Genomic DNA, 26,336 nt, shown 5'->3' with positions numbered 1-26,336 from the left:
CTCCATTCAGCCGGGCGTGACACCACCTCACCCCTCCGAGCAGTCTCCAGACTGGTGGCCGCCCCAGCCCGTTCTGTGTCATGCTGCCGGGCAGAGAGAAAAGCCAGCTCAGGCCTGAGTCACAGAACCTTCTCCATGCTCACCCCACCCCCATGCTGCCCACTGTGTTTTGCTCCGTTGGCTCCTCCAGGCTGTGGCTACCCCGAGAATCCCTGGCCCTTCTCCACTCCCTGGACCAGGACCAGCCCCCAGGCCCCACAGGTGAGTCACCCGTGGCCCTGGCTACAGGCCATGCCTCTGTGAGCCTCCACACCGCGGGGCTTCAGTCAGCTGTGCAGCCCCCGCTTCCTCAAGGGAGGAAGGGAGAGGCGACGACTCCTATGTGGAACGTGCCGCACCCTGGATTCTCTCTGATTCTGTCAAAGCCCCTCGCCCGTGAGCCAGCGCTGCCACACGCAGGTCTCTGGAGGCAGCAGGGGCGCCTGACAGCTGTAATCCTGTGGAGGAATGACGGGCTAGACCACAGCAGCCCTGCAAAAAGGGAGAATACACACGAGTTCTAGTTCTCTGTGGGAGTGCCTGCAGCTGTACGAGCGCCTTAGCTATTTTTTCCCTTCGGTGTTCCTGATCAACCCATCCCAGAGACCATGAGCCCTTTCAGGAAGGAGAACGTGTGTGCCCTGGAACCAGCAATGGTTTTCCTGGGGGCCACAGGTAAGGGCAGGGGCACTGAAAGATGTGGGGGGACTCTATTCCCGGCTGCGGGGGACTGTTCTGCCCGATGCAGTCAATCCTCGGGGGCTCCGCTGCCGTCTGATTCCAGCCTGGTTTGGAAAGCCAGCCGTGCAGCGGCGACCCGGGGATCCAAGCCAATGAACGCTCTGCTTCTGCAAACACACAAGTCAGAGAAGCCAGGCTGCTACTTTCTCAGCTGCCAGCTCCACAGGCCACCTCCAGGCAGAGCCTTCTGCCTGCAGAGGGTCCAGCTCCCAGGAATGACAGCTGTCACGCAGAGAACTGGCGGCTGACGTTTTAGGTGTGTGAGCACCCTTCTGGATCCTCTGAGAATCATTTGGAGACCACCCCAACTGGCTGAACTGGTGCGTATAGAGACACGGTAGACATCCTATTCTGCCCCAGAATTCTCTGTCCCTACTCTGCATTCAGAGCCAGCCAACTGTGTGAATGCACACCGGCTGGCTAAGCATCTGCACTTTCCAGAGTGGAACCTGGGGCCAGCTGAGTTGCAGGCCCAGCTGCTGACACTACACGGCAATGCTCACAGCTGGGGCCGTCAGCGCTACTGTCATGGTTGCCGTCACCGCCGCTACACTTGGCCCTCTGTGCCCTCGAGTCTGGATACAGGGTGCCTCCGTGTTAATCACCCCAAGTAGGGGATGTAGGGTTGTTCCAAAGAAACTAAGACCATTATGAAGCTAACATCTGCTATTTAGGCCCTGATGCCTGCTAGGCTTTGGAATAAGCACTTTACGCTGCATTTAATCCTCTCCTCAAACCCACGGTTGTTATTCTAACTGGAGAGGTGAGGACACTGAGGCCTGGAGAGGTGGACTCACCTGCACCGGGACACACCTTGTAAAATGAGAAGCTAGGATGTGAGGGGCCCAGGCAGCCCGGCTGCAGAGTCCACTGCACCAGACAGAAGGCGGAACTGCACCAAAAGCAACCCACTCTGCCAGTCCCTCGAGCAAAGAGAAGGCATGTGAGGGTCAGGTTCTGAGAGTCAGGAAGAACACCACAAGAGCCCTGTGACCCCGCCACCAGTTCACCCCCTGAGTCACTCGGGCCTGCTGTGAGTCCCCGGGCATCTCCGGCCAGCCCCGGGGCAGCACAGGCGACTCCAAGACACCATCCCCCGTCCTCACAGGGAAGCCCAGTGAGGGCAGAGGTCGTGTCTTTCCTGGGCACCAGTGCATCTTGGCTCAGGGAATAGACGAACGAATGCAAAAACCAAGGAAGCGACTCCACAGGAACTCAGGAGGAAAAAAGTCCCTTCAAAAGCAAGAAAGTACCTACAGGTAATGATGCATATCCCATAATCTGATCTGTATGTTCATTCTGCAAAAAAAATGAGATGTTAGCAGTTTCAGAATGAGTGTTTTCTTACTCTTTCTCCCTCGACAAGAAACACTATCTGCTCTGCAGCAGAATTACGGCAAGAGTTATCCCTTAGCAGGAACCATATGATTTTAATGCATACATGAATTTCAATTAGACATTTATCTAACCATGCTGATGTGTTTTCTATTTAACCCTAAATTACAGACTTTTCAAATAACTCTGCTCTCCCCTCTGCTTCTCTCTCTTCAATTTTGGTTTGGTTTTGTGAAAGGTCTGCTGGTAAAATGAAGCAATACCAGTAACTTATCGACAAATTACGGGAAGGAGAAAGTAGGTTAAAAAAGACCAAGAGACTTAAAACAAGTATGATCAAACCACATCCGAGTTAGGCAGGAAACAATAGGAGACAGTTCTTGCTCAGAGGGAAGGAAGGTAAATCTTACCAGGACTATTTGACAACAAGTCATAAGTGAGATAAACTCTTCCCGAATTTCAACTGCAGTCATCAGAATACAACAAACTTCGACTTCGCACCCGGGGAAGGCAGTAACCGGAAGTAGAAGGCTGACACTTTCACTTGGGCTGGCAATGCCTTCCACGCTCAAAAGAATCTCATTTTCAGTTCAGGCGTCCACCAATGCAAGTGCTGTGTGTCTATCATGGCGGAGGCAGGAACTCATCCCAAGGGGAGGCCATTGGGAAAAAGAACAGATCTAGGCAATCCTGCCAATTAGAGGGTTCAACTAAAGTGGGTATCCTAAGCTGAGAGGTCACTGGTAACTCCCAGCAATTTGCTTTTGCTCTAATTGCATATCCCCCCCCCCCCCCCCCGCTGCATATCAATGTTGATATCCTGCTTGTGACATCATACTAGTGTTTTGCAAGACATCACCACTGGGGGAAAACTGGGGAAAGGGTAAGGGATCTCTCTGCATTATCTCCTGCAACTGCACATCCATCAATTGCAATGAAAAAAAACCTGCAAACCTAAGCACCCCAACAATCTCTGGGTTCATCTCTTGGAACACCAAGTCTAACTTCAGCAGCGAGGGTCCTATAAGCATACCTTCTGCAATGAAGCCTTAGCAGCTGTCTTAGGGTCTGGAAACCACGCAACAAAACAAAGTCCAAAGGAACCCACTCTATTCCAGTCTGCTATGAACATAAATGTAGTGTGAGTCAGCAGTGCGCTGCGTGGGGACCGGGCAAATCTGATGGCAGACACGTGCCTCATCGGATGGGGGTGGCCTTTGAGCAGCTTCCCGTGGGAACATATGCACAACCGGGACCAGATCTTCTGACTGTTCAAGACCATCCTGAAGTCCGGACTTCTATGTGAAAATTCCCAAATGTTAAAGCTGGAGATTCCCAAAATTTTCTTTCAAGCACTGTTAAGATCACACCAAACAGCTCTGAGGGCCAGCCTGCAACCTGTCAAGCACTCGATGGGCACTTTAAATCTACTTTCTCCCCATCCTCACCACGGCCCTCCCGAGTGGGGCTTACACCTGCTGTTTGCCAGGTGGGGTAAAATGACCTGCCCAGGACCCACTGGCTGGAGGGGTTCTCAGCAGCCCTGCCCAGAGGCCCTGCTGACTCTCTTGACTCAGCGTTCCATTACTCGCGTTCACGCAGCAACAGTGAGCTTAAGAAAGTTGCAAAGAAACATCTCCAGCTGCATCGACACTAAGTCAGCTCCACGTTCTCTGGCCCACGTGTTGTCACAACACGGACCACCAGGGGAGTCTTCCCAGCTCATCACTAGTCACCCCCATCACATCCAGCTTAAACCCTCTCACCAAACACTACTCCTTCCCTTTGGAGCACTTACGAGACTTGAGATGGTACACTTGTTTGTAAGTTTAATCACCGCCTGTCTCTCCTGCTGGCCTGTAATGTAAAGCTCTGGAGCGACAGGGGCTATTTAGGTTTCGTACGTCCCCAGAACTAGCACAATGCCTGCTCCAAAGAAAGGGCTTAATAAATACCTCTTGAATGAATCAAAGAAGGGATAGGCCAGACAGGGGCCATGAAAAGGCCCCATTCAATTCAGCTGAACTAACGCCACCACCAATGAGGACAGAAGGTTTCTGGAAACCTTTTCAGAGGCTCTAATGTTCCCTTAAAGAGCACAGTGGCCTGGCCAAGCACACAGGAAAAACCAGAAGGGCAGGGGCCTCTTGCAGTTGTACCCCACGCAGTGCTGCTCCGGGATCATACCCCACCCACTCGCTCAGATGTGACAGCAGAGCTGACTGCCCAAGGGTAAGCCCAGCCCCTTCACCTGTGTGCCGACTGCCTGAGAACCGGGCTGCAGAGGCGGAGCCCTCGTGAAATGGCCTTTGTGTAAACACTGCTCATCTCAGATGTGTCCGTGGAGCCTACGCTGCAGCAGATGCAATGACAGGCAAGATGCCTGCTCACAGCAGGCAAGAACTTTGATGAGAGGCAACCGGGAGCAAGGGCCTTCCAGGCGGTGGGTATGGTAAGGGCACTGGTGTGGCGGGAAAGCCCAGGGTACGCTGGGGAAAGGGCAAGCAGGGCCAGGATTGGGGCAGCCTGGAGCTCTGTGTGTGTGAACAGCACGGGAGGAAGGAAGGCAGGCAAGACGTGGGGCCAAGCAGGGAAAACCTCGGGGGAGGTTATGACCCTGGTGACCAGGGTTTCCCTTCAGCAGAGCTCAAAACGCACAAACGTACAAACCACAGACATGCCACTTAGGGCACAGTTGGTGATAATTTAAAACTTGGAAGTATTTGCCTCAAAATGCAGCTTTCCAGCATCTCTAGTAACGTGAGAAAACCTGGCAATACTGCACCAACATTCCTGCAGAACAACTGCAGCCTGGAGTGAGCAATGGCTGCTCACAAAGGATGCACACACTCTCCAAGCTGTCACAGTCCCCACTGCTCCCTACTACCCTCTCACGGGGTCCACGTCATCCACAGATGCTCCCTGCCCGCCTCTGTAGATATGAGTGCCTCAGACAAGGTATTCTCTCATTCGGACCCAGGAACAGGGTCTCACAGATACACAACCTGAGGCCCAGAACGGGACAATCCCACGTTCAGTAACGTACGCCCAGTCACATCCACGCTTAGCACCCAACCCCAGATGCTTCTGGGTATGCATGTCAAGACTCTGAGGAGGTTCCCTGAATCCCAGACCAGTGTACGCAACATCGGCGCCACCATACGCAGAATGCTGGCTTCTGGTTTTAGAGAGACGCACACTAACAACATGAGCAACGGCTTCCTATCAGGGTCCCGAGACCGTCCCCACACTAGTGACTCACACAGCTCCGCTGAACATCCTGTTCGGGCTCAGTGTGCGTCTCAGACAGATCGCCATTCAGGATGACTTCGGCTAACGAGTTCACCAGGGGTGCATGATGTATAATTAGGAAGACCTGGTGAGGGGGAAAAAAAAAATGGGATTCACATTAAAGCGTGCAGACGTTCGACCTCTTCCTTCCTCAATCTGAAACAACAAGGCTGGGCTACATGAGTCTCGTCTTAGCCGCAACCCCGGTGATGCAAAATCCAAAGAATGGGTCACATTTGGGAGAAACCAGTTATACTCTTCTCCTTCTAGGTTTGGACCCTCCTTCTTTCAGACTGTTGCCTATTCGGCTGGCTGCTCGTTGGCGGAAGGAAGTGCATTAGAGCAAGACTGTCCCTCGTGGCTGGCCGCAGCCAACGCAGGCTGCAGTGGAACAATGTGGGAAGCGAGCACCAAGCCCGCACCCTCCTTCCTCTCCACAGGCATGTCAGTGTCAAATCCGATTAGGATGAGACTAGGAGGCACTGGCCCAACGCTTCAGCTACAGGGAAGAAGGGGCCGGCAAGCCTTGTTCCAATCAAGGACTTGGCAGAGGGTTGCTACGTAGAGATCCCATCCCTGGAATGAGCTCTGACCCTTGCGGTGGGCTTGAGCACACCAGAATTCCAGGGCAGCGCTGGGAGGTGTGGAAACTGTGGCGAGGAAAAGCCACACAGGCCAGAAACAGACCGAGTCGTGCCAGGAGGCAAGATCAGAAGGCGCTGGGCTGTCTGGGATCGCCCGGCCACCCCACCCCCTTGCCCAACGTTCAGAGGAATGGCTTGAGGAATCAGGGTACCGAAACCGCCTTGCAAGACTGGCTGAGACACACCTGCTGGTTTCCTTTAAAATGTAAAGGCAACACGGTACTGCAGCGCTGTGGGCGACGCACCAGCCGTCTGCGTAGCAGAGGGTGTGCGCACACATTTGTATTTGCTTACATATACACCGGACAGGGCTTTGAATCCTCGGCACGATTGTGGGTGACACATCTCTGTTGTGAGGAGCGGGTCTGTGCATTGCAGGATATTTGGCAGCATCTCTGGCCTCCACCCACTAGATGCCAGCCACACCCCGTCCCCCAGGCACGACAACCAGAAATATCTTCAGACACTGCCAGACATCCCCAGGGGTGGGGTGAAATCGACACCAGTTGAGGACCCCTGGTGGAGAACATCTCTGGAAGGACCTGGGAAGACCCTGTAACTACAGTTGTCTCTGGGGAGAGAAATCAGGAGACTGAACAAAAGTAGAAAGTAGATTGGTTTTCACCTGCTTGAACTTAACAACTTGAAAAAATATATATTAAAAACATATTGTAAAAAGGAAAGGCAGAAACTTAAACACTAGCTGCCTCTGGGGAGTGGGACTGGGTGTGTGGGGGACAGGGGTAAGAGGGAAATGTTTCCCCACATGTTATTTTGTACTATTTGAGTAGGGTGAATATATTGTTCAAAAAAATAAATACAATTCAGATTAAAGGTACGGGCAGAATAAACAAATGTGGTGCCTACCTAAAAAAGAGCACATCTGTTTTTAAAACACCAAGTAAACACTGATGATCACAGACTAGACAGTACGACCAAACGGGTTAGCCCGCGTCCAGGGCCGTGGCAGGCGTTCGGACGTGAGTGGCTGTGACAGTGACGAAGGGATTCAGTCCACAAACACACAGTGAGCGCCTACTAAGGCCCGCCTGACAAAGGCCGGTGTGGACCCGCATGGTGTCTGTTCCCTCCAGGGCTTGCACAGAGCAAAGCAGGGGGAGGGCCAGTCACTGCAAGGTACGTGGGAGCGTGTGCAGGCCAGACTCGAAAGGCAGGGCTGGCCTGTCCGAATCACACTCTCGTTTCCAGCAGTGGTTTCGTTTCGGCTGGACAGTAGCTCCGTCGCACCAAATTAATATCGTTACCGTGAATTTTCTTGGTTCGATAGTGATGCTTGTAAAATAATTGCTAAGGATGTTCTGATGTAGAGTTTAATTAAGGACCAGGATTTATACCCAATTTGAGGTTTTCACACATTTGGGCAACGTACTCAGGCTGAGGAACCCCAATGACAATGCTTTTTGTGAGAGACAGAAACCAGCAATTAGGTGCCTGAGCTGTTGCTCCTTTACTAGGAAAGCAGGAGAAAGGGGTTCTCAGGAGAAAAAGGGTGGCCTGACCCCCATGCTCCTCGGGGTGTGCCAGCAGCTGAAGGATGCTGGGGGCGCTTGCCACGGGATTCTTGTGGCTCGGCACCCGGCCTGCTCGGGGCCTGCCAGACTCCCAGAATCCCAAGCAGGAGAAGCTGGCGGATGTGTAACAAGGTGGCAGAAGCAGCTGCCGGGAGGAGCTGGGGCTTGCATGGAGCCCCATCGCACAGAGGGGCATTCAGGAGTCGGCGTGCAGCGCCGAGCAAACAGAGCCCCTAGAACGAGACTCCGGGAGTAACGTGAGCCGGCCACACGCGGATTCTGGTTGGCCCGGCCGCTGGGAAGAGGCCAGGTCTGCATCTCTCTTCTCAGGCCAACGAGAGACAGCCCCACCTCAAACTCGAAACAGCCCAGGGACCAAGTGAGAAGGACATTCTCTCAGCAAAGCAAACAAATACCTGGGCCACTGCAGAAGTGGGAACAGAGCTCTGGTCAAACGTCTGACTACTTGACAGTCTAATGAGATGGCCTGAGAGTCTGGACTGGTTGTAATAAAAATATTTTTAAAGTTATGTAACTGGGTCACCATGGAGTTTTTCCCTTCTTGTAAATATTACATAATTACAAGAAGGAAACACACTTGTTTAAGAGGGGGAGGCAGACAAACTGGCTCAAGATACAAATCTGGGTACTGAGGCTGCTACAAGATACCTTCCAGAGGATAATCTGGGAACTAGAACCACAACGAAAACCTTAAGAGACAGCCTCATTAGTAGAAGTTTGTTAAACCACTGTTGCTGTGTGTATACATTCATGGGTCCTGCAGTCTGGGCTTATTCCAAAACGGCCGTGAACAGCGGCTATGCAGCCCACATTTCCAGGGTGTTCAGAACACTCCTTGGTTCTTTTGGAAACCTCAGGCCCCATAGTAAAAAGCAACTACATATGCGCCAGGTTTGATTTATTTTTCATTTCTCCTTATATTTCCAAGTACTACCGTGAAGAAGATACACAGCACCTGTACTGAGTGCTGTTATTTTATTTCAGGATGGCGGACATAGAGAGAGAAGATGGGACGATGTGGCCTGGGAAATTTCTGAAAGGCAGCAGTGCGCCAAGGGCCCACGATGTGGTGGGGACATGGGTGAAGGATCAGACATACCTGCGACAGAAGGTAGAGAGAAACCGGCAGGCTGATTTTCGGTCGTTCTCCTCCCTGGTGATGATCGGGGGTGGGAGGGTGGGGAGAAATCTGGGTTACACATGTGAGCAGCACAAAATCCATGAAGCCAGAAGCCATCTGTCTGAAGGAGCGGTGCCCAGCCCCCCAACTTCCTCCAAGACCCTAAGGCTCTTCTTTTCTGGTAGCAGTTAAAGTCCACCCTGCAAAATTAACTTGCAACCTAATCCCATCCGATACCATTTGCAAGGCCACTATTCTTCCACCTGAGAAATCTTTCACCACGAGTCAGGGATTAGAGGCTGGACCCAAGAGAAGAACTAGCTCCTTAAGTTACCAAGAATGTTAATTTCCCCCAGCAGGGGCACTGAGAGCCCAAGCCTGAGACAGATCTTGTTAGGGTTGCAATTTTCTTTTATTCACTTATTTTTAACGAGAAGCCCTATGTTCCATCTCCAAAAAGAAAGCTAGACCTCCTTGGGACACATCTGCAGAGGCTGAAGCCCCTGCAGAGTAACGAGCTGGCTGCCAAAGCCAGCTGCCAAAGCCTCTGCCCTTTGACGCTTAGCGGTCCTGGATGAAGATCTCCCCTCCCTGAAGTGGCATTTCTCAAGGGGGCACCGAGAAACACCAGCTCAGAATCACCTGGGGGGCAGCTTCCTGGTCCATTCCAGACCCACTGAGCCAGAACTCCTGAGAGGAGGGACAGGGCATCCGAGGATGTGCGCTTGAACAGGCTGTGTCCCCACAAGGGCTTCTAGCCTGTAACTTCCCCAGGATCCTTTCCTAGGTGCGCTCCATCCCCTCCCGTCCATTCTGTGCAGGTCTGGGGGCTGACTGGGTCTCCTCCAAACCAGTTAGCTCTGGCAACTGTCCGAAAAGTTACCAGGGATGAGAATACCTCAAGAGAAGGATGCATAGAAACCAGAAGACTGAATTTGTAGAGGTTTCCTGTTTCCTTCTGCTGTCAGTGATCTCTTCTCATTCATTTACAGTTCACACACACACATGCACACTCACACAGTCTGTCTCTCTCTCTCCTTCCCACCCTCTCCCTCCACTCCCTCTCAGGAAATAAGAGGAAAGGAAAGCCAGCATGCTTTGAAAGGAAATTCCTTCAGGCTCAAAGCCTTGGTCCCTTGCAAAGCCCCATCATACTGGGGTGACAGCTCTTCCCCTTCCACAGACGGCCCTCAGCCCGGCCCACCTTGTCCTGGTTCTCCAGCGAGTACACGTAGAGCGGCAGGAAGAGCCTGTTGAGCAAGTGGTCCGTGAGCACATCGTTGAGGAACTCGCAGTTGATGATCAGGATGTCATTGAGATAGTGCAGGTGGTCCAGGTGCTCGGCCACCAGGTCACTCAGCTTCCCCCGATTCCGGTGCCTGCCGGGAGAAAGGCCCACCTCAGCCCGGACGCCGAAGCTCAGAGCCTAGAACCAGTGGCCTGAGACTTCGGTCACAGGGTGCTTCATCTACAAACAAATATTTGAGCCAGTCTCGAGAGGAACCTGTCCTGGCCCTACCAGTGGACTACAGAAAGAGAAAACGGACAGGCCCACTGCATTCGACTTTAGGGGACTTGTGGGGTTTCCCCCCCACTTTCTGGAGGCCTCAGTACCACTCACCCCACCATCACCACCACAGCCCAAAACAACAGGTAAACAAAGCAAAACCCAGCGAAGCTCCTAGCAAGCCATTTCAAACAAGAGCAGCCACTAGTGCAAGTGGCAAGATCCCTTGGCTCCCAAGATAAGCCGCATTAATGGAGCAGTGAATCCTTGCTAATTAAAATGCTCCGGAGGAGTCCTGAAGAGGGAAGCAGGCGGGATCAGCCGCGGCCCACCCACTGGCCCCGATCATGTGGGGGGCACAGTGCAAGGACGTGACACCCCACCCCAGGCCCCAGGGGGCCCCTGCGTGCTTCCAGTGAGACAGGCCCTGGGGCTGCTCAGGCCCCACAAGTGGATCAGTCTCACGCTTGCCAAGGACGAAGCCCTGAAACAGCCAGTGGGGCACTTTCACCTCCCGCAAAGGGATATCTGTTGCAAAGAGCAATCTAGCTACACAAGACCTTTTGTTTCTATTATGATTATTACTCAAGTAATAGATGGTCATTGTAGAAGACAGATAATTAGAGAAGAAAATAAAAGCAAAAAGAAATCAAAGTCTCCTACAGTCCCAGCACTAACATATATTATGTTACTTCCACATCTCCCTATAGTCACATCTAAAAGGTGTCACATATCTATCCATCTAATCACATATGCTTAAAAAAAAAAGATCAACTTCCCTTCTTTTACATAACTTTGGAAAATTATTCCTTATTACGTTTTAATAAGATATTTAGCAAATATTTATAGCAAATACACGTTGTAAAGCCTAACAGCACAGCGAGCACCCATGAACCCACCCATCATGAGGCCTAGAACACTTATACACAACGTTTTGCAGCCCCCCCCTTCCCCCCACTTAATAGGATACTACGTTCATTCTCCTTTTGCAGGATCTTTAATGCACTTCAGTTTTTAAACCTTTAGTTTAAAAGATATCTAAGTAATATATGCAGATGGATTTAAAAATCAAATAGTACTGATGAGCCGATAAGAAAACATAGCAGCTCCTGGCCCTGCCTCCCCCATCCCTGCCCACTCTTCAGAGGAAGCAGTTTTTAACTCTTTCAGGTGTTTCTGGGGATAGCTCCCTCCCATATTTCTATAAAATGTGCAAGGACCTCTATTTTGCAATGGAGCCATTTTAGATATTACATAACGACCTCCTTTTATGACAGAATTCTTTGTGTTCCCTCCGCCCCTCCCCACCCAACAGCCATCGGCAGCTGGTGTTGACATTATAACCAACCATTCGCTGCAGAGCCACACGGAGGACCAGGAGTGCACTTCCTTCCCTGTACGACTTCCTGTTCTTTCTGGAGTGGTGTCTCATTACATATCATATCCATGACTGTCCCTGTCTACGGCAGTCCCCACTCTCCCAAATGCCCCGTCAGACCTGCCATCCACCTAGCCTTGCTTCTTTCCCAACATGGAAGCTAACATCTCTCTCTCTAGCCCTCTGCCCCGCAGGAGACCTCCTTCCTGAGTCCCTTTATCGTCCTGACCCCGCTAGCTGTACCTCTCACCAGATCTGTGTGAAGCTGTTAGCCCGGGGCAGTGGTTCTCAACTGAGAAGATTTTTCCTTAGGAGGGATGCCTGGCAGTGTGTGGGGGCCAGAGATGCTGCTGAACACCCTACAAGGCACAGGACAGCCCCCCCCCCCCCCACACACAAACAACTACCTGGTTCAACAGAGCGATAGTGTGGAAGTGTGAGAAATCCTGTTCTGGAGCTTCTATTCATCACTAGCTTAATTTTTTTTTCTAACAGATTTACTGAAATATAATTCACATACCAAAACTTCACCCAAAGTATACAATTTAATGTGTTTTAGTGTATTCTCAGAGTTGTCCAACCATTATCACAATCACATTTTTATCCTCTCCCCTCAAAAAAGCCCTATAGGGAATTCCCTGGTGGCGCAGTGGTTAAGAATCCGCCTGCCAATGCAGGGGACCCGGGTCTGAGCCCTGGTCCAGGAAGATCCCACATGCTGTGGAGCAACTAAGCCCGTGCACCACAACTACTGAGCCCACGTGCTGCAACTATTGAAGCCTGTGCACCTAGAGCCTGTGCTCCACAACAAGAGAAGCCACTGTACTGAGAAGCCCATGCATCACAACGAAGAGTAGCCCCCGCTCGCCACAACTACAGAAAACGCAGCCAATAAAATAGATAAATTTATCAAAAAAAAAAAAAGGCCCTATAGTCACAGGCTGTCACTTCCCGTTTCCCCCCACACACCCCTCCTCCAGCCCTAGGAAACCACTAACCTACTGTTTCTATGGATTTGCCTATTTTGGGCACTTTGTATAAGCGGGATCATATAACGTGTGGTCCTTGCATCCTTTCACTGAGCGCGATGCTTTCAAGGTTCATCCATGGCATAGTACGCGTCCGTACTGCGTTCCTTTTTACAGCCGAGTACTATTCCACTGCACGCAAATACCATATTCTGCTTATCCATTCACCAGTGGCAGATCACCTTCATCTTTCTACCAGCTGCCTAGCACCCCGTCTCTGGAGGTACTGGATTCACTCACCCTCTTCCCCTCTGGGAGGTACCTGAGTTGTTCCCAACTTTCTACTGTTATGAAAAGTGGAAAGGTGGGCGGAGCCTCTCAGAGCATGGAAGCCCATACTCTGCTGACACCTAGGTGGGTAGGTTTTGTTCTAGTGTTTATTTCTCCTTGATGAAAACGGAGTTCTCCCCTCAGCACTCTGTCTACCTAACGGGCACCCGGGGGTGGTCACTTACTCCTCATCCGTCTGCACACAGTTGTCAAGTTCAATCACGTGGCTTCCAATGAACCAGACCAAGTTGGAGAAGTAAGGGACGGCAGTCTTATCTCTGATGTAGTGCAGCATGGCCTGGTTGTCCACTGAGAAGATGCACAAAAGAAAGGGGGGGGGGGGGAGGAGTCAAGCTACCAAAAATAACTTGGGGGAGATTAAAAAAAACAAAAAAACAAAACCACTATGAAAAAGCCCTCTACTATAATCTGAATCTTTTCTTTCCTGGAAATACTTAAAAATGGTTACCTTATTCAGAAAATTACATTCATCAAGGTAGTTCTTACATGATTTTTATAATTAATAAAATCAATTAATCAGGGTACACCTTAATAATGCATTAGGAAGCCTACTTATCAGCAGTGCATTTAGCGAGACTACAATGCAAACTAGACCATTCTCAAGCAAGTTTCCTGTATTTGCATGTAAGGATAAGTTAAGAAAGCCGAAAACCAGAAGTTATTAACTTACATGACACTGGAATAAGGAACACGGGAATCGGCATTGAAGGAAAGCAAAAAACAGACAGCAGTTAACAGGGTTAGGAACTGGGAGGATGAGACAGTGGCTCAGAGGGGCAGAGAGCTAGGGCAGGAGGCATCTAAACAGAAAGACACAGGTTAGAAGAGAACAGAGAGCAGGAGGCGGCCGGACTGGGGCTCTGACCAGGTCGCAAACTCAGACGCCTGCGGGCTGGCCAGTATCTTGGCGAAATGAAGCCACCAGGCCTGGTGGGTGAACACGGGAGCACGGGCCTTGACCCCAAAGGGCGCAGCTGCTTCTCAGCGCCAGCTCACCACTGCCCTGCAGGCCTGTGGGCCCAGGACAGCCACATCTATGTTTTCAAGTCGGAAATCCAGACTGTTACTCAAGCTCTCCCAAGCTTCAAATATTGACAACTATATATTTTTTCCAAAAAAATATCTAAGCCAGTGAAAACCTGTCTGTCCTCAGTTTGTGACCCCCGGATGGGCCCCTCTGGGCTCTTAGGAGGCTCTCCAATTTAAGGCCCAGAACCAGGCTGGAGTAAGTCCCCGAGGAGGTCCTGCCCCCTCCCAATGAGGGGTCATCTCAATTAATAATATCGTAACTCATGAAGGTCAAAGCATTTGGTCCCTGAGAAAATGGGGTCCCAGCTCCAGTGTGGTGACTACATGGGAAATAACCCCAGTGTTAGGCAGAGAGGGCACCACCCTGGAGGGCAGTTCCAAGTCGGGAAACTGGTGTCCGGTCTGCCTTTGTGCTAGTGCGGGCAGGGAGCCACAGAAGGGCCTTCTCCTGGAGGCAATGATTTGGGCATTAACTACTTCTTGAGAGAAAGGAGAAATTTCTTGTTGGGCTCTGCAGCCGGTTGAGAGTGCAATATTGCCCCCTGCTGTTTGCGACAAGAAATGCTCTCATACATCATTTAAAGATAACATAGCCGCTGGCTGTACTTTAGTATATTTTACAGGCCAAGGGGCAAGAGTTTAACGCTCATATTTCAAAGACAGATTTGCCTTATCTAATTATGACATGGCCACTCCGAGTCCCACATGTGCCTCTCTCAGGACATCACGACTTCTGTGTATCAGCACTGAGTAGGGCTTTAACATGCAGAACTAAGAGTGCACGGACAAGGCGGCGGCACACAGATTTCTGTAAGGGGGTAGCTGCACGTTCGATGATGACAACCTTTCAGGAGCCAGGCAACCCCAGCTACAATAAATGAGCTCCCTGTTACCACCAGGGAATTGTCTGTACGGACTCACGAGAGCAAGCACGAGCAGGCAAGTTAGAAACCCGATGAGGCGTGAGCTCGTAAGGAACCTTACCTTTGTAGACGTTTAACGTTATGGTTCTTACAGCAATTCTAACCATGCTTTCAGGGTGATTGAAAAATTTGATGGCTTCTGTGTACAGGGCGAAGTCATTAGTGTGCTAAAACACAAGAAGTACAGAAAATGAGTTACAGACCCGTAAGACAGGCTAGCCCCTACTCCAGCTTTCTGAATCCTATCAGAGACTTCAGTAAAAGAGCAAAAATTTAAAAAAATAAAAAAATAAAAGTACCCACATGAACCTTAAGCCAGTGGTTCATTACCAATGGGGAAACGTAAAGAGGGATGGGAAGGTGAGACTGTGGAAGAAATAGAAATGGGTCCAAGCAATGCCAGACCCGGGTTCATGATCTGTCCTACCACTTCTTAGCTGTGTGATGTAATATTTCTAAGCCTCCGATTCTTCATCTATAAAATGCAGCCAATAATTCCCACTTCATAGTTGCTAGGATTAAACGAGATTATTTCAGGTACAGCGATCACCCTGGCGCCTATACCTAACAAGCACTCGGTAGTAATGCTAGTTGTTATTATTAGATACTGCTTCCACTAATAAAAGGCAAATGCAAAGTCTGACTACATTCAGAATCTAAAATATATATTTTTCTATTTGGAAACACTAAAAGTGTAAACATTATCATGGAGGAACAGGGTCTCGGGAATCTTCTGCCATTAAAAAGGGGTCATTAGAACAGATCATAACAGTTCAGAACCAGACAAGGCCACTAATGGAGCCGTAAGGAAAAGGCACACGGGATCGGGCTAGAGAACGCTGCGGAGCGCTCTGCTGCCCTCTTCTGGTCAGTTTTCCACATGGCTTCGGATCAGACTGGAGGGCACCCCTAGGCAGTGAGGGGCAAGGAAGAGGGAACCTGCGACCTTCAGCAAGGTGACACCTGTCTAAGGAAGGCAACGCCACTTTGAGCACTAGAAGCAGGGGTGCACACAACAGGTGGTAGCTACTTCACTGGCCCACAGAAAAGGAAATCAAGGCCACCTCAAGAATCAGGCTCCTCTGGCGATCAGCTGGATAGTCTTCCAGAAGCATCACTCTGGCCCCAGAATCCCCACGTTCTGCTCTCCCCACCAGGTGCACAGAAGCCCGGCTGCACCTGAGAGGGGGAAAAATCTGATCCCCTCTCTGGTTCAAACTTTGCAGGTGGGTTTTCTTCCACCCGGGAGAGCCTCTGGGAGAATGCGAACAGTACCCCCTGGTCTCTGAACACATTTAATGAGCACCTGCTGTGTGCCAGGCGCTGGGCCGCACATGTGAATCTTCCCAACCGCCCCATGCTTTGTGGTTGGCAGCCAGCGTCTCTTCCCTTTGGAGCCAGCTCCTGCCACTACAAATCAAGATAAAGAAAGGCAAGGTGCAGGCTGCTGTTGCCACATCACATGGGGACGGCTGGATGGATTTTGCCCAAACTCAGAGAAAATGTTTGGGACTGACTTTCTCTGACTTCAAACATAGGCTGTGCAGCATATGTGACCACCGATCAGAAGACTCCTGCCACGCAAAGAGCCCGTGGCTGTGTGGCAGCCGGCCTCCAAGATGGCCCAACAACCCTCACCTCCTGAATTCACACCCTATGCGTCCTCCCACATTGAGTGGCCTAAAGAATACGGTGGAAGTGACGGGGTGTGGCTTCTGAGGCCGAGTCACGAAAGGCATTACAGCTTGCCTTGGTCTCCTGGGATCACCTGTTCTACAGGAAGCCAGCGGCCGTGCCGTGAAGACACCTGAGCAGCCCCCCGGAGGAGCCTGTGTACGACCAGCACCGAATGGTCACCCATGTGAGTGATTCGCTTTGGAAGCATATCCCCCAACCCTAATCCAGCCCTCAGATGACTGCAGCCTCATGAGAGACTGAGCCAGAACTGCCCTGCCAGGCCGCTCCCCCAACGTCGGACACACTGTGAGAGAAATGTGACAGAATTCTGATCAGCAAGACCGGAGAGGAAGTCTGCCGAGAGGCTTCTGGGAAAGAAGTTTTCTGGAAAGTTAGAAGGGGGCACAAGAAGGGATGTGATTTCATCAGGCTTTTCAGCAGTGGCATGTGAGTATGTGATGTTTGGAGCTCCTGCAGCCATCCTGAGACCATGAGGGGCTGAGCCTAAAGACAGATGCCAACTGTATGGTGAAGTGGTTGAACCACAGGATAAACTGGTCCCAGGACAGCCAGCATCCTACCTTTTGGGATGTGAGATAAACTGACCTGACTGTTCAAGCTTCTCTTCATTGTGAGAACAGCAGCAATTTATTTAAATTGTTAGTAATTCTCTCAAGGAATACTAGGGATGTTTAACTTATAAGGAACGGCAATGGCTACAGTTCTAGGGAGCCAGGTACACACTAGTTGCTAGGAAGACATCATCTCATTTAATTAAATCCTTGGAAATCCCTACAAGGTAGAAACTATCATCCCCATTTCTCAGATGAGGAAACTGAGGCTCAAGAGAACTGGGACTTCTCTAAGGTCACACAGCAGGGAAGTGGCAGAGCTGGGACTGACTGGAATCCCTGTTTTGCCAACAGAGGAACATGACCCCAAGTTAATTTCTGGGCACTTCTCCCTACCAAGAGTATCCCTGCTCTCAGGCAGCACAAATTGAATTTTACAGTAAAAATAGAGAAGGTAACTTGTTCAATAAAAAAAAAAAAATTTTAAGCAAACCAAGGTCAAACAGCGTTGCTATGAAAAAATCAGGAAACAGTGAATGCATAAATGCTTTGTAAACAGACACAAGGTCACACAGACCAAAGGGGCTGCTCTGATTGGCTAGCTTTCCACCCAAATGTGCCCCTCTGCAGTTACGTACCTCGTTGTAAAAGAAATGGACCGTGTGGTTGTTGAGTTTTAACGAAAGCGTTTTCAGGAACGATATATAATATGCCATAATCTCTTCATCAGAAAAGTCAAACTTATGGACGATTATAGAATTTACATAGTTATTAGAGAGCAAATAATCTAGAGAGAGAAAAAAAAAAACAAAAAAGAGAACAGGTTAATTAATTCAAAGACAAGCAGAGAAAGTCCAGGAACAAGCAGATGACCATGTGAATATATCGATACTTGAACCAGTCAAGCTGATAAGGAGCAGCTTAACCTTTAACTAGCAGAGAAATCAGCCACCATGCATAGTCACTAGAAAGTTCAAGAGTAAAGCCAGAGAAAGCCCGGGTCACCCCTGCCTCCCACACCAGAGAAGAGAACACGAGCATTTTTTCTCGTTGCTGGCAAAGTTCAACATGAGCCGGGGTTGGGGCAGATGAGCTGGTATGTGGGCATTTTCACAAACCACCCACAGATAAGGGTAAGCTGCACCGTATCTTATGAAAAGATGGCCCTATTTTGCCATCAAAAGTCACACTGTCACCCTCAAATGCCACAAAGGGCTCCACATGGTTTTTTCCTTCCTATAAGGCAACATGAGTTCATAAAGGCCACCTGAGGCTGAACCTCCAGCACCTGCACAGCCCCAGGCTGATGGCTTCACACAATCGTCCCCCATCACAGTGACCCTGCAGTGCAGGCCTCCTTTTCCTCGTTCTGCAGGTGAGTAAAACTAAGGCTGATTAACCTGCCCAGGGACACGGAGACAGTAAGTCAGAAATGGAATTCAAACCCAGGTCCGACGTCCTGTGTTAACACCACGCGCTGACGGGGGCCAAGGATGAACACCGGATGAGGCGGCACAGGGCCGTGGGAGAGCGGCCGCCGTGGGAGAGCGGCCGCCACGGGAGAGCGGCCGCCACGGGAGAGCGGCCGCCCTGGCTAAGTTCCCAGGGCCCGGCCCCTGCAGAAACGCAGGACCCGTGTAGTGAGAGCCCCCAGCTGTGCAAAGGAAGCTGGAAAACGCAGATCTTAGTGCTGTATCCTGGATGCTGAAATGTCGGCCACTAGATCAGTTCGCTTTGAAACCCATGCTGGCCGGCGAAAACAGGTCTACAGACCTGCTGTGGCCCGTGGGCCGGCAGTTTGCAACCCTGGCCTTGGGCCCTGGCCAGACATGTTATCCTCTGCACCCTGCAAAGCCAGGGCTGCCGTGCCCACTGTCTGCCCTTCGGGCTGCCAGCCTCTGGGCTCTGCACCATCCCAGCTGCCTCCCCACAGACGGGGAAGGGCAGGACGCGGCCCACACCTGAGCCACTGGCAGACGCACGGAGGCAGGAGAGCAGGGTGTGGCAGAGCCTTGCTACACAAAGCCTGGTCGTGGGACCGGCAGCACAGCCTCACCTGGAGCTTGTCAGGGCCAGGCTCATATCTCAGAGGCACTGGGTTCAAAGGTAAACTTGGACCCACACTGCCTCTGCCACTTCCCAGCTAGGTGACCTTGGGCAAGACACCTACCCTCCCCACTCCCCAGCTTCCCTGTCTGAAAACAAGAATCACAGGCCCTTCCTCTGGGGCGCTGTGAGGACCAAAGCAGATGAGGAGCACAGAGGGCACATGCAACCACGTGAGCTGCCAGCCTTCTCTTTCTTACTCTAACTTGGAGACTCCTAACCCCCACCCCCAGGCCTCCAGTCACCACAAATGCTGCTCTTGGGGGAAACATAAAATACAAAATAATATACAAAATCTATGGGATGCAGCAAAAGCAGTCCTAAGAAGGAAGTTCACTGTGACACAGGCCTTCCTCAAAAAACAAGAAAAATCTCAAAAAAAAAAACCCCTCACCTACCACCTAAAAGAAAAAGAACAAACAAAACCTAAAGTCAGCAGAAGGAAGGAAATAATAAAGGTCAGAGAGGAAATAAATAAAATAGAGATAAAGAAAACAACAGGAAAAAAGTCAATAAAACCAAGAGCTAGTGTTTTGAATGGATAAACAAAATCAACAAACCTCTGACCAGGCTCATCAAGAAGAAGAGAGAACCCAAATAAACAAAATAAGAAATGAAAGAAGAGAAATAACCGATGCTGCAGAAATACAAAAAAAAGTCATAAGAGAATACTAGGAAGAGTTATATGCCAACAGAATGAGAAACCTAGAAGAAATGGACAAGTTTCTAGAAACATACAGCCCACCAAAACTGAACCAAGAAGAAACTGATAATTTGAACAGACCAATCACTAAAAAGTGAAATTGATTTTGTAAAAAAACAAAAACAAAACACAAAACAAAACAACTCCCTGCAAACAAAAGTCCAGGACCAGATGGCTTCACTGGGGAATTCTACCAAACATAAAAAGAAGAATTTACAGTGATCCTTCTCAAACTCTTCCAGAAGACTGTAGAGAAGGGAACACTCCCAAAGTCATTCTATGAAGCCACCATGACCCTGATACCAAAACCAGACAAAGACACTACCAAAAAAGAAAATTACAGGCCAGTATCTTTGATGAATATAGATGCAAAAATCCTCAACAAACCAAATCCAACAACACATAAAAAAGGGCATACACCATGATCAAGTTGGATTCATCCCAGGGTCACAAGGATTGCTTAACACATGCAAATCAATCAATGTGATAAACCACATCAACAAAAGAAAAGACAAAAGCCATATGATCATCTCAATAAATGTGGGAAAAGCATTCGATAAAATTCAACATCCCTTCATGATAAAAACTCTCACCATTGTGGGTATAAAGGGAACACATCTCAACATAATAAAAGTGATTTATGACAAACCCACAGCCAACATGATACTCAGTGGTGAAAAGCTGAAAGCCTTCCCACTAAATTCTGGACAAGGATGCCCACTGTTACCACTTCTACTCAATATAGTACTGGAAGTCCTAGTCCAACAATCAGACAAGGAAAAGAAATAAAAGGCATCCAAATTGGAAGGGAAGAGGTAAAACTGTCATTATATGCAGATGACATGATACTCTATATAGAAAACCCTAAAGACTCCACACTAAAACCATGAGAACTGATAAATGAACTCAACAAGGTAGCAGGATACAAGATTAACATACAGAAATCTGTTGCATTTCTTTACACTAATAATGAAATATCAGCAAGTTAAAAAGAAAAACACGATCCCTTTTAGAATAATGTCAAAAAAACCCCAAAACAAAACAAAACAAAACAAAAACAAAAACAAAACCTAGGAATAAACCTGACTGAGGAGATGAAAGACTTATATGTTGAGAACTATACAACATTGAGAAAGGAAACTGAAGATGCTTTAAAGAAATGGAAAGATATCCCATGCTCTTGGATTAGAAGAATTAATACTGTTATAATGGCCATACTACCCAAAGCAATCTATAAATTTAAGGTGATCCCTATCAAATTACCCATGACATCTTTCACAGAACTAGGACAAGTAATCCTAAAATTTATATAGTACCATAAAAGACCCAGAATTGCCAAAGCAATCCCAAGGGAAAAGAACAAAGCTGGAGGCATAACCCTCTCAGACTTCAGACAATACTATAAGGCTACAGTAATCAAAACAGTGTGGTACTGGTACAAAAACAGATATATGGATCAATGGAACAGAACAGAGATCCCAAAAATAAACTCACACACCTAGGATCAATTAATCTTCAACAAAGTAGGCAAGAAATACAATGGAAAAAAGTCTCTTTGGCAAGTGGTGTTAAGAAAGCTGGACAGCCGCATGTAAATCAACAAAGTTAGAACACACCCTCTCACCATACACAAAAATAAACTCAAATGGCTTAAAGACTTAGATGTAAGACAAGACACTATAAAACTCCAAGAAGGGATCATAGGCAAAACATTCTCTGACATAAATTGTACCAATGTTTTCTTAGGTCAGTCTCCCAAAGTAATAGAAATAAAGGCAAAAATAAACAAATGGGACCTAATCAAATTCATAAGCTTTTGCACAGCAAAGAAAATCATAAACAAAATGAAAAGACAACCTACGGAACAGGAGAAAATATTTGCAAACCATGTGACCAACAGGGCTTAATTTCCAAAATACACAAACAGCTCACACAGCTCAATATCAAAAAAACAAACAACCCAATCAAAATGGGCAGAAGACCTAAATAGGCATTTCCCCAAAGAAGACATACGGATGGCCAAGAGCCACATGAAAAGATGCTCAACATCACTAATTATTGGAGACATGCAAATCAAAACTACAATGAGATGTCCCCTCACACCAGTCAGAATGGCCATCATCAAAAAGTCTACAAATAATAAACGCTACAGAGGATGTGGAGAAAAGGGACCCTCTGTTGGTGCAAGTGTAAATTGGTGCAGCCACTATGGAGGACAGTATGGAGGTTCCTTAACAAACTAAAATACTACTAGCATATGACCCAGGAATTCCACTCTTGGGCATACATCCAGAAAACCTGAAAACTCTAAGTCAAAAAAACACATGCACCCCAATGTTCATAGCAGCACTATTTACAATAGCCAAGATATGGAAGCAACCTAAATGTCCATCAACAGATGAATGGGTAAAGATGATGTGATATATATATGTATACACACACACACACACACACACACACACGCACACACAAAATGGAATATTACTCAGCCATAAAAACGAATGAGATACTGTCATTTGCAACAACAAGGATGGACCTAGAGATTTTCATACTAAATGAAGTAAGTCAGACAAAGAAAGATATCACTTATGTGTGGAATCTTAAAAAATGATACAAATGAACTTATTTACAAAATATAAACAGACTCACAGACATAGAAAACAAACTTAGGGTTACCAAAGGGGAAAACGGGGAAAGGGATAAATTAGGAGTTTGAGATTAACAGATACACACTACTATATATAAAATAAACAACAAAGACATACTATATAGCACAGAGAACTATATTCAATATTTTGTAAAAAATGAGGTTACATATATCACAAATCTAGGAATATAGCTTGATATTTGTGGAGATGTACATATATATGAATTTTAAGTACTTGTACTTATGTGTGTGCACATATACATACACACACACACATACACGTCTCACAAATCTTAGGTGTCCAGATCCATGAATTTCTGCAAATAAATACACCACGTAAGCACCACCTGGATCAGGCATAGTACATTTCCAGCTCCCCAAAAGTTCCCTCACATCCCTACCCCGTCAATACCCTCTTCCCAAAGACAGCCCCTAGCCTAACTTCCAGCACCAGAGACTTGTTCTGCCTGATCTTGAACTTGATATACAAGGACTCATATAGGAAGCTCCCTTCTGGTGTCTGGCCCCTTTCTCTCATCACCACATCCCAGTTACCCATGCTGCTGCATGTGTACTAGCACTGCATTCCTTTTTTCCTTTCTGCTATATAGTATTCTTTTCTTTGAACAGACCACAATCTATCCACCTAGAATCTACACTTGTAACAACCAGCCAGGTGATGCTGATTGCTTGAGCACTTCTTTCATTCTGTCTTGCTAGCTGTGGTTGGTTGGGGACAAATGGGCTGGCAGGAGAAGGAATGCTAGCCCTGCTGTGACTGGTTAGTGGCTTCTGCGCCACTGGGGGCACAGATGTCTATGCTGGCAGCTTGAGATGTGCAACGCTGGGCCTCTCGGCTGCAATCTTGAGCTGGAAGAGCCACGCGCTCCCATCCTTCCCCAGCGGGGACTTTTCCAGGGCCTCCACGACATCACTCTGTGGGTGGTGGGGCCACCGTGGGGGCGGTGGAGGTGCCTCTATTATTCGACTGGGATTTTTCTATTACCCCTTCACTGCGTGGCCGGCTTTCTGTGGTATCTTTTCATAATAAACCCAGGAGTCTATAAGTAATCTCAGTCTCTCGGGTCTTCTGTTACTTAGGTCACCAAACCCAACAGGCAACAGGTGCACTCGTGAAATGGCTGCTTGTAATAATGAAAATCCGGAAACCACCTAAACGCCCGTGGTCATGTTAAATAAGTTACGGCCCAGCAAGATGCAGCTCTTAAACCAAACAAGGTAGGGATGCATGAGCGGACAATATGAAAATATAAGATACGCTAGTAAGTGGGGAAAAAATAAAGCAAACGGCAAAACAGTATGTGTCCACTGAACTGTTAGGGTAAGATTCTGTAGAACTTCTGCTTTCAATAGTTTTTTAATGCTTGATTTTGTTGTTGTTTTATAACGAGGACATTTTCTTCCTATAATTAGAAAATAAAAATAAAAGCAAAACTCACCCATCCTTCTCACCCCCATACATCCAAGTTTTGTAAAAAGGGAGTAATTTCTGCTGCTTTGGCAGGGCTTATGAAAGCATTCTGGTGAATTCCCTGTAAAGCCAGCAGCATCTGTCTGGGTTTTCTTACAGCACAGCACCCTTTTTAGTCCTAGTACAAGAAAGGTCATGTGATCCAGAAAGCCCAGAATTTTCTTTTGTCCCAACTCCCTCTTCAATCCAGTAGCCCTGGGGTGAGCTGGGTTATCAGAGAACAGTCATTTGGGGAAATGCTGGATCTCACAATAAAACCAACTCTAACTGGACACTTTCACCTGCCAGACCCCAAAGTACACTCTGCACACCCACTGTCACACTTAATCCTCAAACCACTCTCACCGCCAGGTACTAGTATTATCTCTGCTTCACGGATGCAGAAACTGCAGCTTGGAGAGTTCACTCCCCGGAATACGCGTGGGGTGTATGCGGCAGAACCAGGCCTGAGAACTGCTTGGGTCTGAGTCTATGGCCTGCACTGCTGAGCTGGGTCTTCCCCTCTCGGGGTTTTCAGAAACCACACACAATCCATATCCAGGGTAACAAAAGCTGTCAACGAGGGAACCCACTCAGAGAGAGTGAGTCGACTCACATTTGCCAACTCACAGACATGGGGAAGCATAAGGAGAGTCTCCTGGGACAGCAGCACCATCTAGTGGCCACCAGTCAGCAGCTCTCTCCTATCTCTCCTTCCTTTGGAGGAATGCCACCATCTCTACCTGTCTCCACCCACCAGAAACTTTTCAAACCTGTCTTGGGGACATAGAGCCTGCCTGTAACACAGACATTCGTCACTCGTCTTCTCTTCCCTGCTTCCTGCGGGCAGGGCCTGGGGCTTGGTGCAGTCATCTTGAAATAATAAAGCCCGTGATCAAGAACGGAGGATCAGGAGCTGCACCAGGGTTTCTCACCCTCTGCACTGTTGACATTTGGGGCTAAATAATCTTTATTGTGGGGGGCTGTCCTGTGTGTTGTAGGATGTGTAACAGCATCCCTGGACTCCACCAGATGCCAGTAGCACCATCCCCCCAAAATGTCTCCAGACACTGACAAATGTCCACTGGGAGCAAAGGCACCCCCAGCTGAGGACCACTGAGCTAACTCACCTGGGCTGAAACCCCTTCTCGACTCTGGCCTTGCTAGAGCTGTCACCTGGGGCCAGTGACTCAAACTCTCCGGGTGTTAAATGAGGGCCCTGACAGCACCTGCCTGGAAGGGCGGCTGTTTCAGATGAAGAGCCCGGGCTTGGCGAGGGCCAGGCAGGGGCTCCGAGTCACACCCTTGCCAGTGGGACTGAAGCAGGCAGGTCAGAGGCCAAAGCCACGTCCCGCATGCTCCTTGGCCGCGTTCTTCCCCACGCTGCTGCTTCCAATGCTTATTCTGTTGGCTGGTGATTCAGTGACCCAAGCTCTTCAATAACAGGTTATAAAGAAGAAATGCAAACACCCCCAAAACCACTCAGCAGAGGGGAGCCTCCTCTTAGCCCTTCACGGCACCCTAACCATGCAGCGATAAAAAGGCCATTAGGGACTGAACTGTGTGCCCCCAAAATTCATATGCTGAAACCCTAACCCCCAACGTGACTGCATTTGGAGATGGAGCCTTTCAGGAGGTAAATAAGGTTAAATGAGGTCACAGAGTGGGGCCCTGGTCCGAGAAGACTGGTGTCCTTATAAGAAAAGGAAAAGACACCAGAACTCACTCTCTCCACGTGCGCAGAGGAAAGAACACATGAGGACACAAAGAGAATGCAGCCATCTGCAAACCAGGAAGAGAGGCCTCACCAGAAACCAACCCTGACGGCACCATGATCTTGGACTTCCAGCCTCCAGAACCATGAGAAAATAAATTTTTGTGGTCTAAGCCACCCAGCCTGGGGTATTTTGCTATGGCAGCCCAAGCAGGCCAAGACACACAGTAAGCACAGGCATTCAAAAAGCAACACGAACACCATGGCAAACGACATGCAGCTGACATTCAGGGGTGCGGAGGCAAGGGTCAGGACTGTCCTTACAAAGTGAGGTCTCGTGGCTGATATTCTCAAAGAGGATGTTCAAGGTCTGCAGCAGCTGAACACACACGTAGCGGCCTGACTTCTGCCGCAGGATGTTCAGGAAGAAAACGAACATGTTCTTCTCCAGGAAGAAGCTGCGGAGAGAATGGGAGAGCATCAGTGGTCTGCTTCTACACATGGAAATGTATGTCGGCCTCTGGTTGCATGCCCAGCACACGTGTGTGTGTGTGTGTGTGTGTGTGT

General features: G+C 48.8%; 1 protein-coding gene across 9 annotated transcripts in view; it reads right to left on the bottom strand.

The window, feature by feature from the left end:
• Window positions 1-26,336, bottom strand: part of CLEC16A (C-type lectin domain containing 16A) — a 206,445-nt gene that overhangs the window by 163,621 nt on the left and 16,488 nt on the right. For 8 of the 9 annotated variants that reach the window (XM_057748398.1, XM_057748402.1, XM_057748399.1 and 5 more), the window contains exons 3-9: window positions 26,094-26,227; window positions 17,767-17,915; window positions 14,941-15,046; window positions 13,092-13,215; window positions 9,928-10,102; window positions 8,703-8,756; window positions 5,378-5,491 (exon numbers count right to left, since the gene is read on the bottom strand). In XM_057748398.1, the coding sequence (XP_057604381.1) occupies window positions 5,378-5,491; window positions 8,703-8,756; window positions 9,928-10,102; window positions 13,092-13,215; window positions 14,941-15,046; window positions 17,767-17,915; window positions 26,094-26,227 (856 nt within the window). Of the gene's footprint in view, window positions 1-5,377; window positions 5,492-8,702; window positions 8,757-9,927; window positions 10,103-13,091; window positions 13,216-14,940; window positions 15,047-17,766; window positions 17,916-24,044; window positions 24,159-26,093; window positions 26,228-26,336 lie in introns of those variants that run through there. The other variant, XM_057748404.1, reaches the window with a different exon arrangement.

The sequence above is a fragment of the Hippopotamus amphibius genome, chromosome 9, assembly GCF_030028045.1.
Source record: "Hippopotamus amphibius kiboko isolate mHipAmp2 chromosome 9, mHipAmp2.hap2, whole genome shotgun sequence".
NCBI classification, from domain to species: Eukaryota; Metazoa; Chordata; class Mammalia; order Artiodactyla; family Hippopotamidae; genus Hippopotamus; species Hippopotamus amphibius.
The sequence above is the reverse complement of the archived record's forward strand: the minus strand, read 5'-3'. Positions and strand labels throughout refer to the sequence as shown.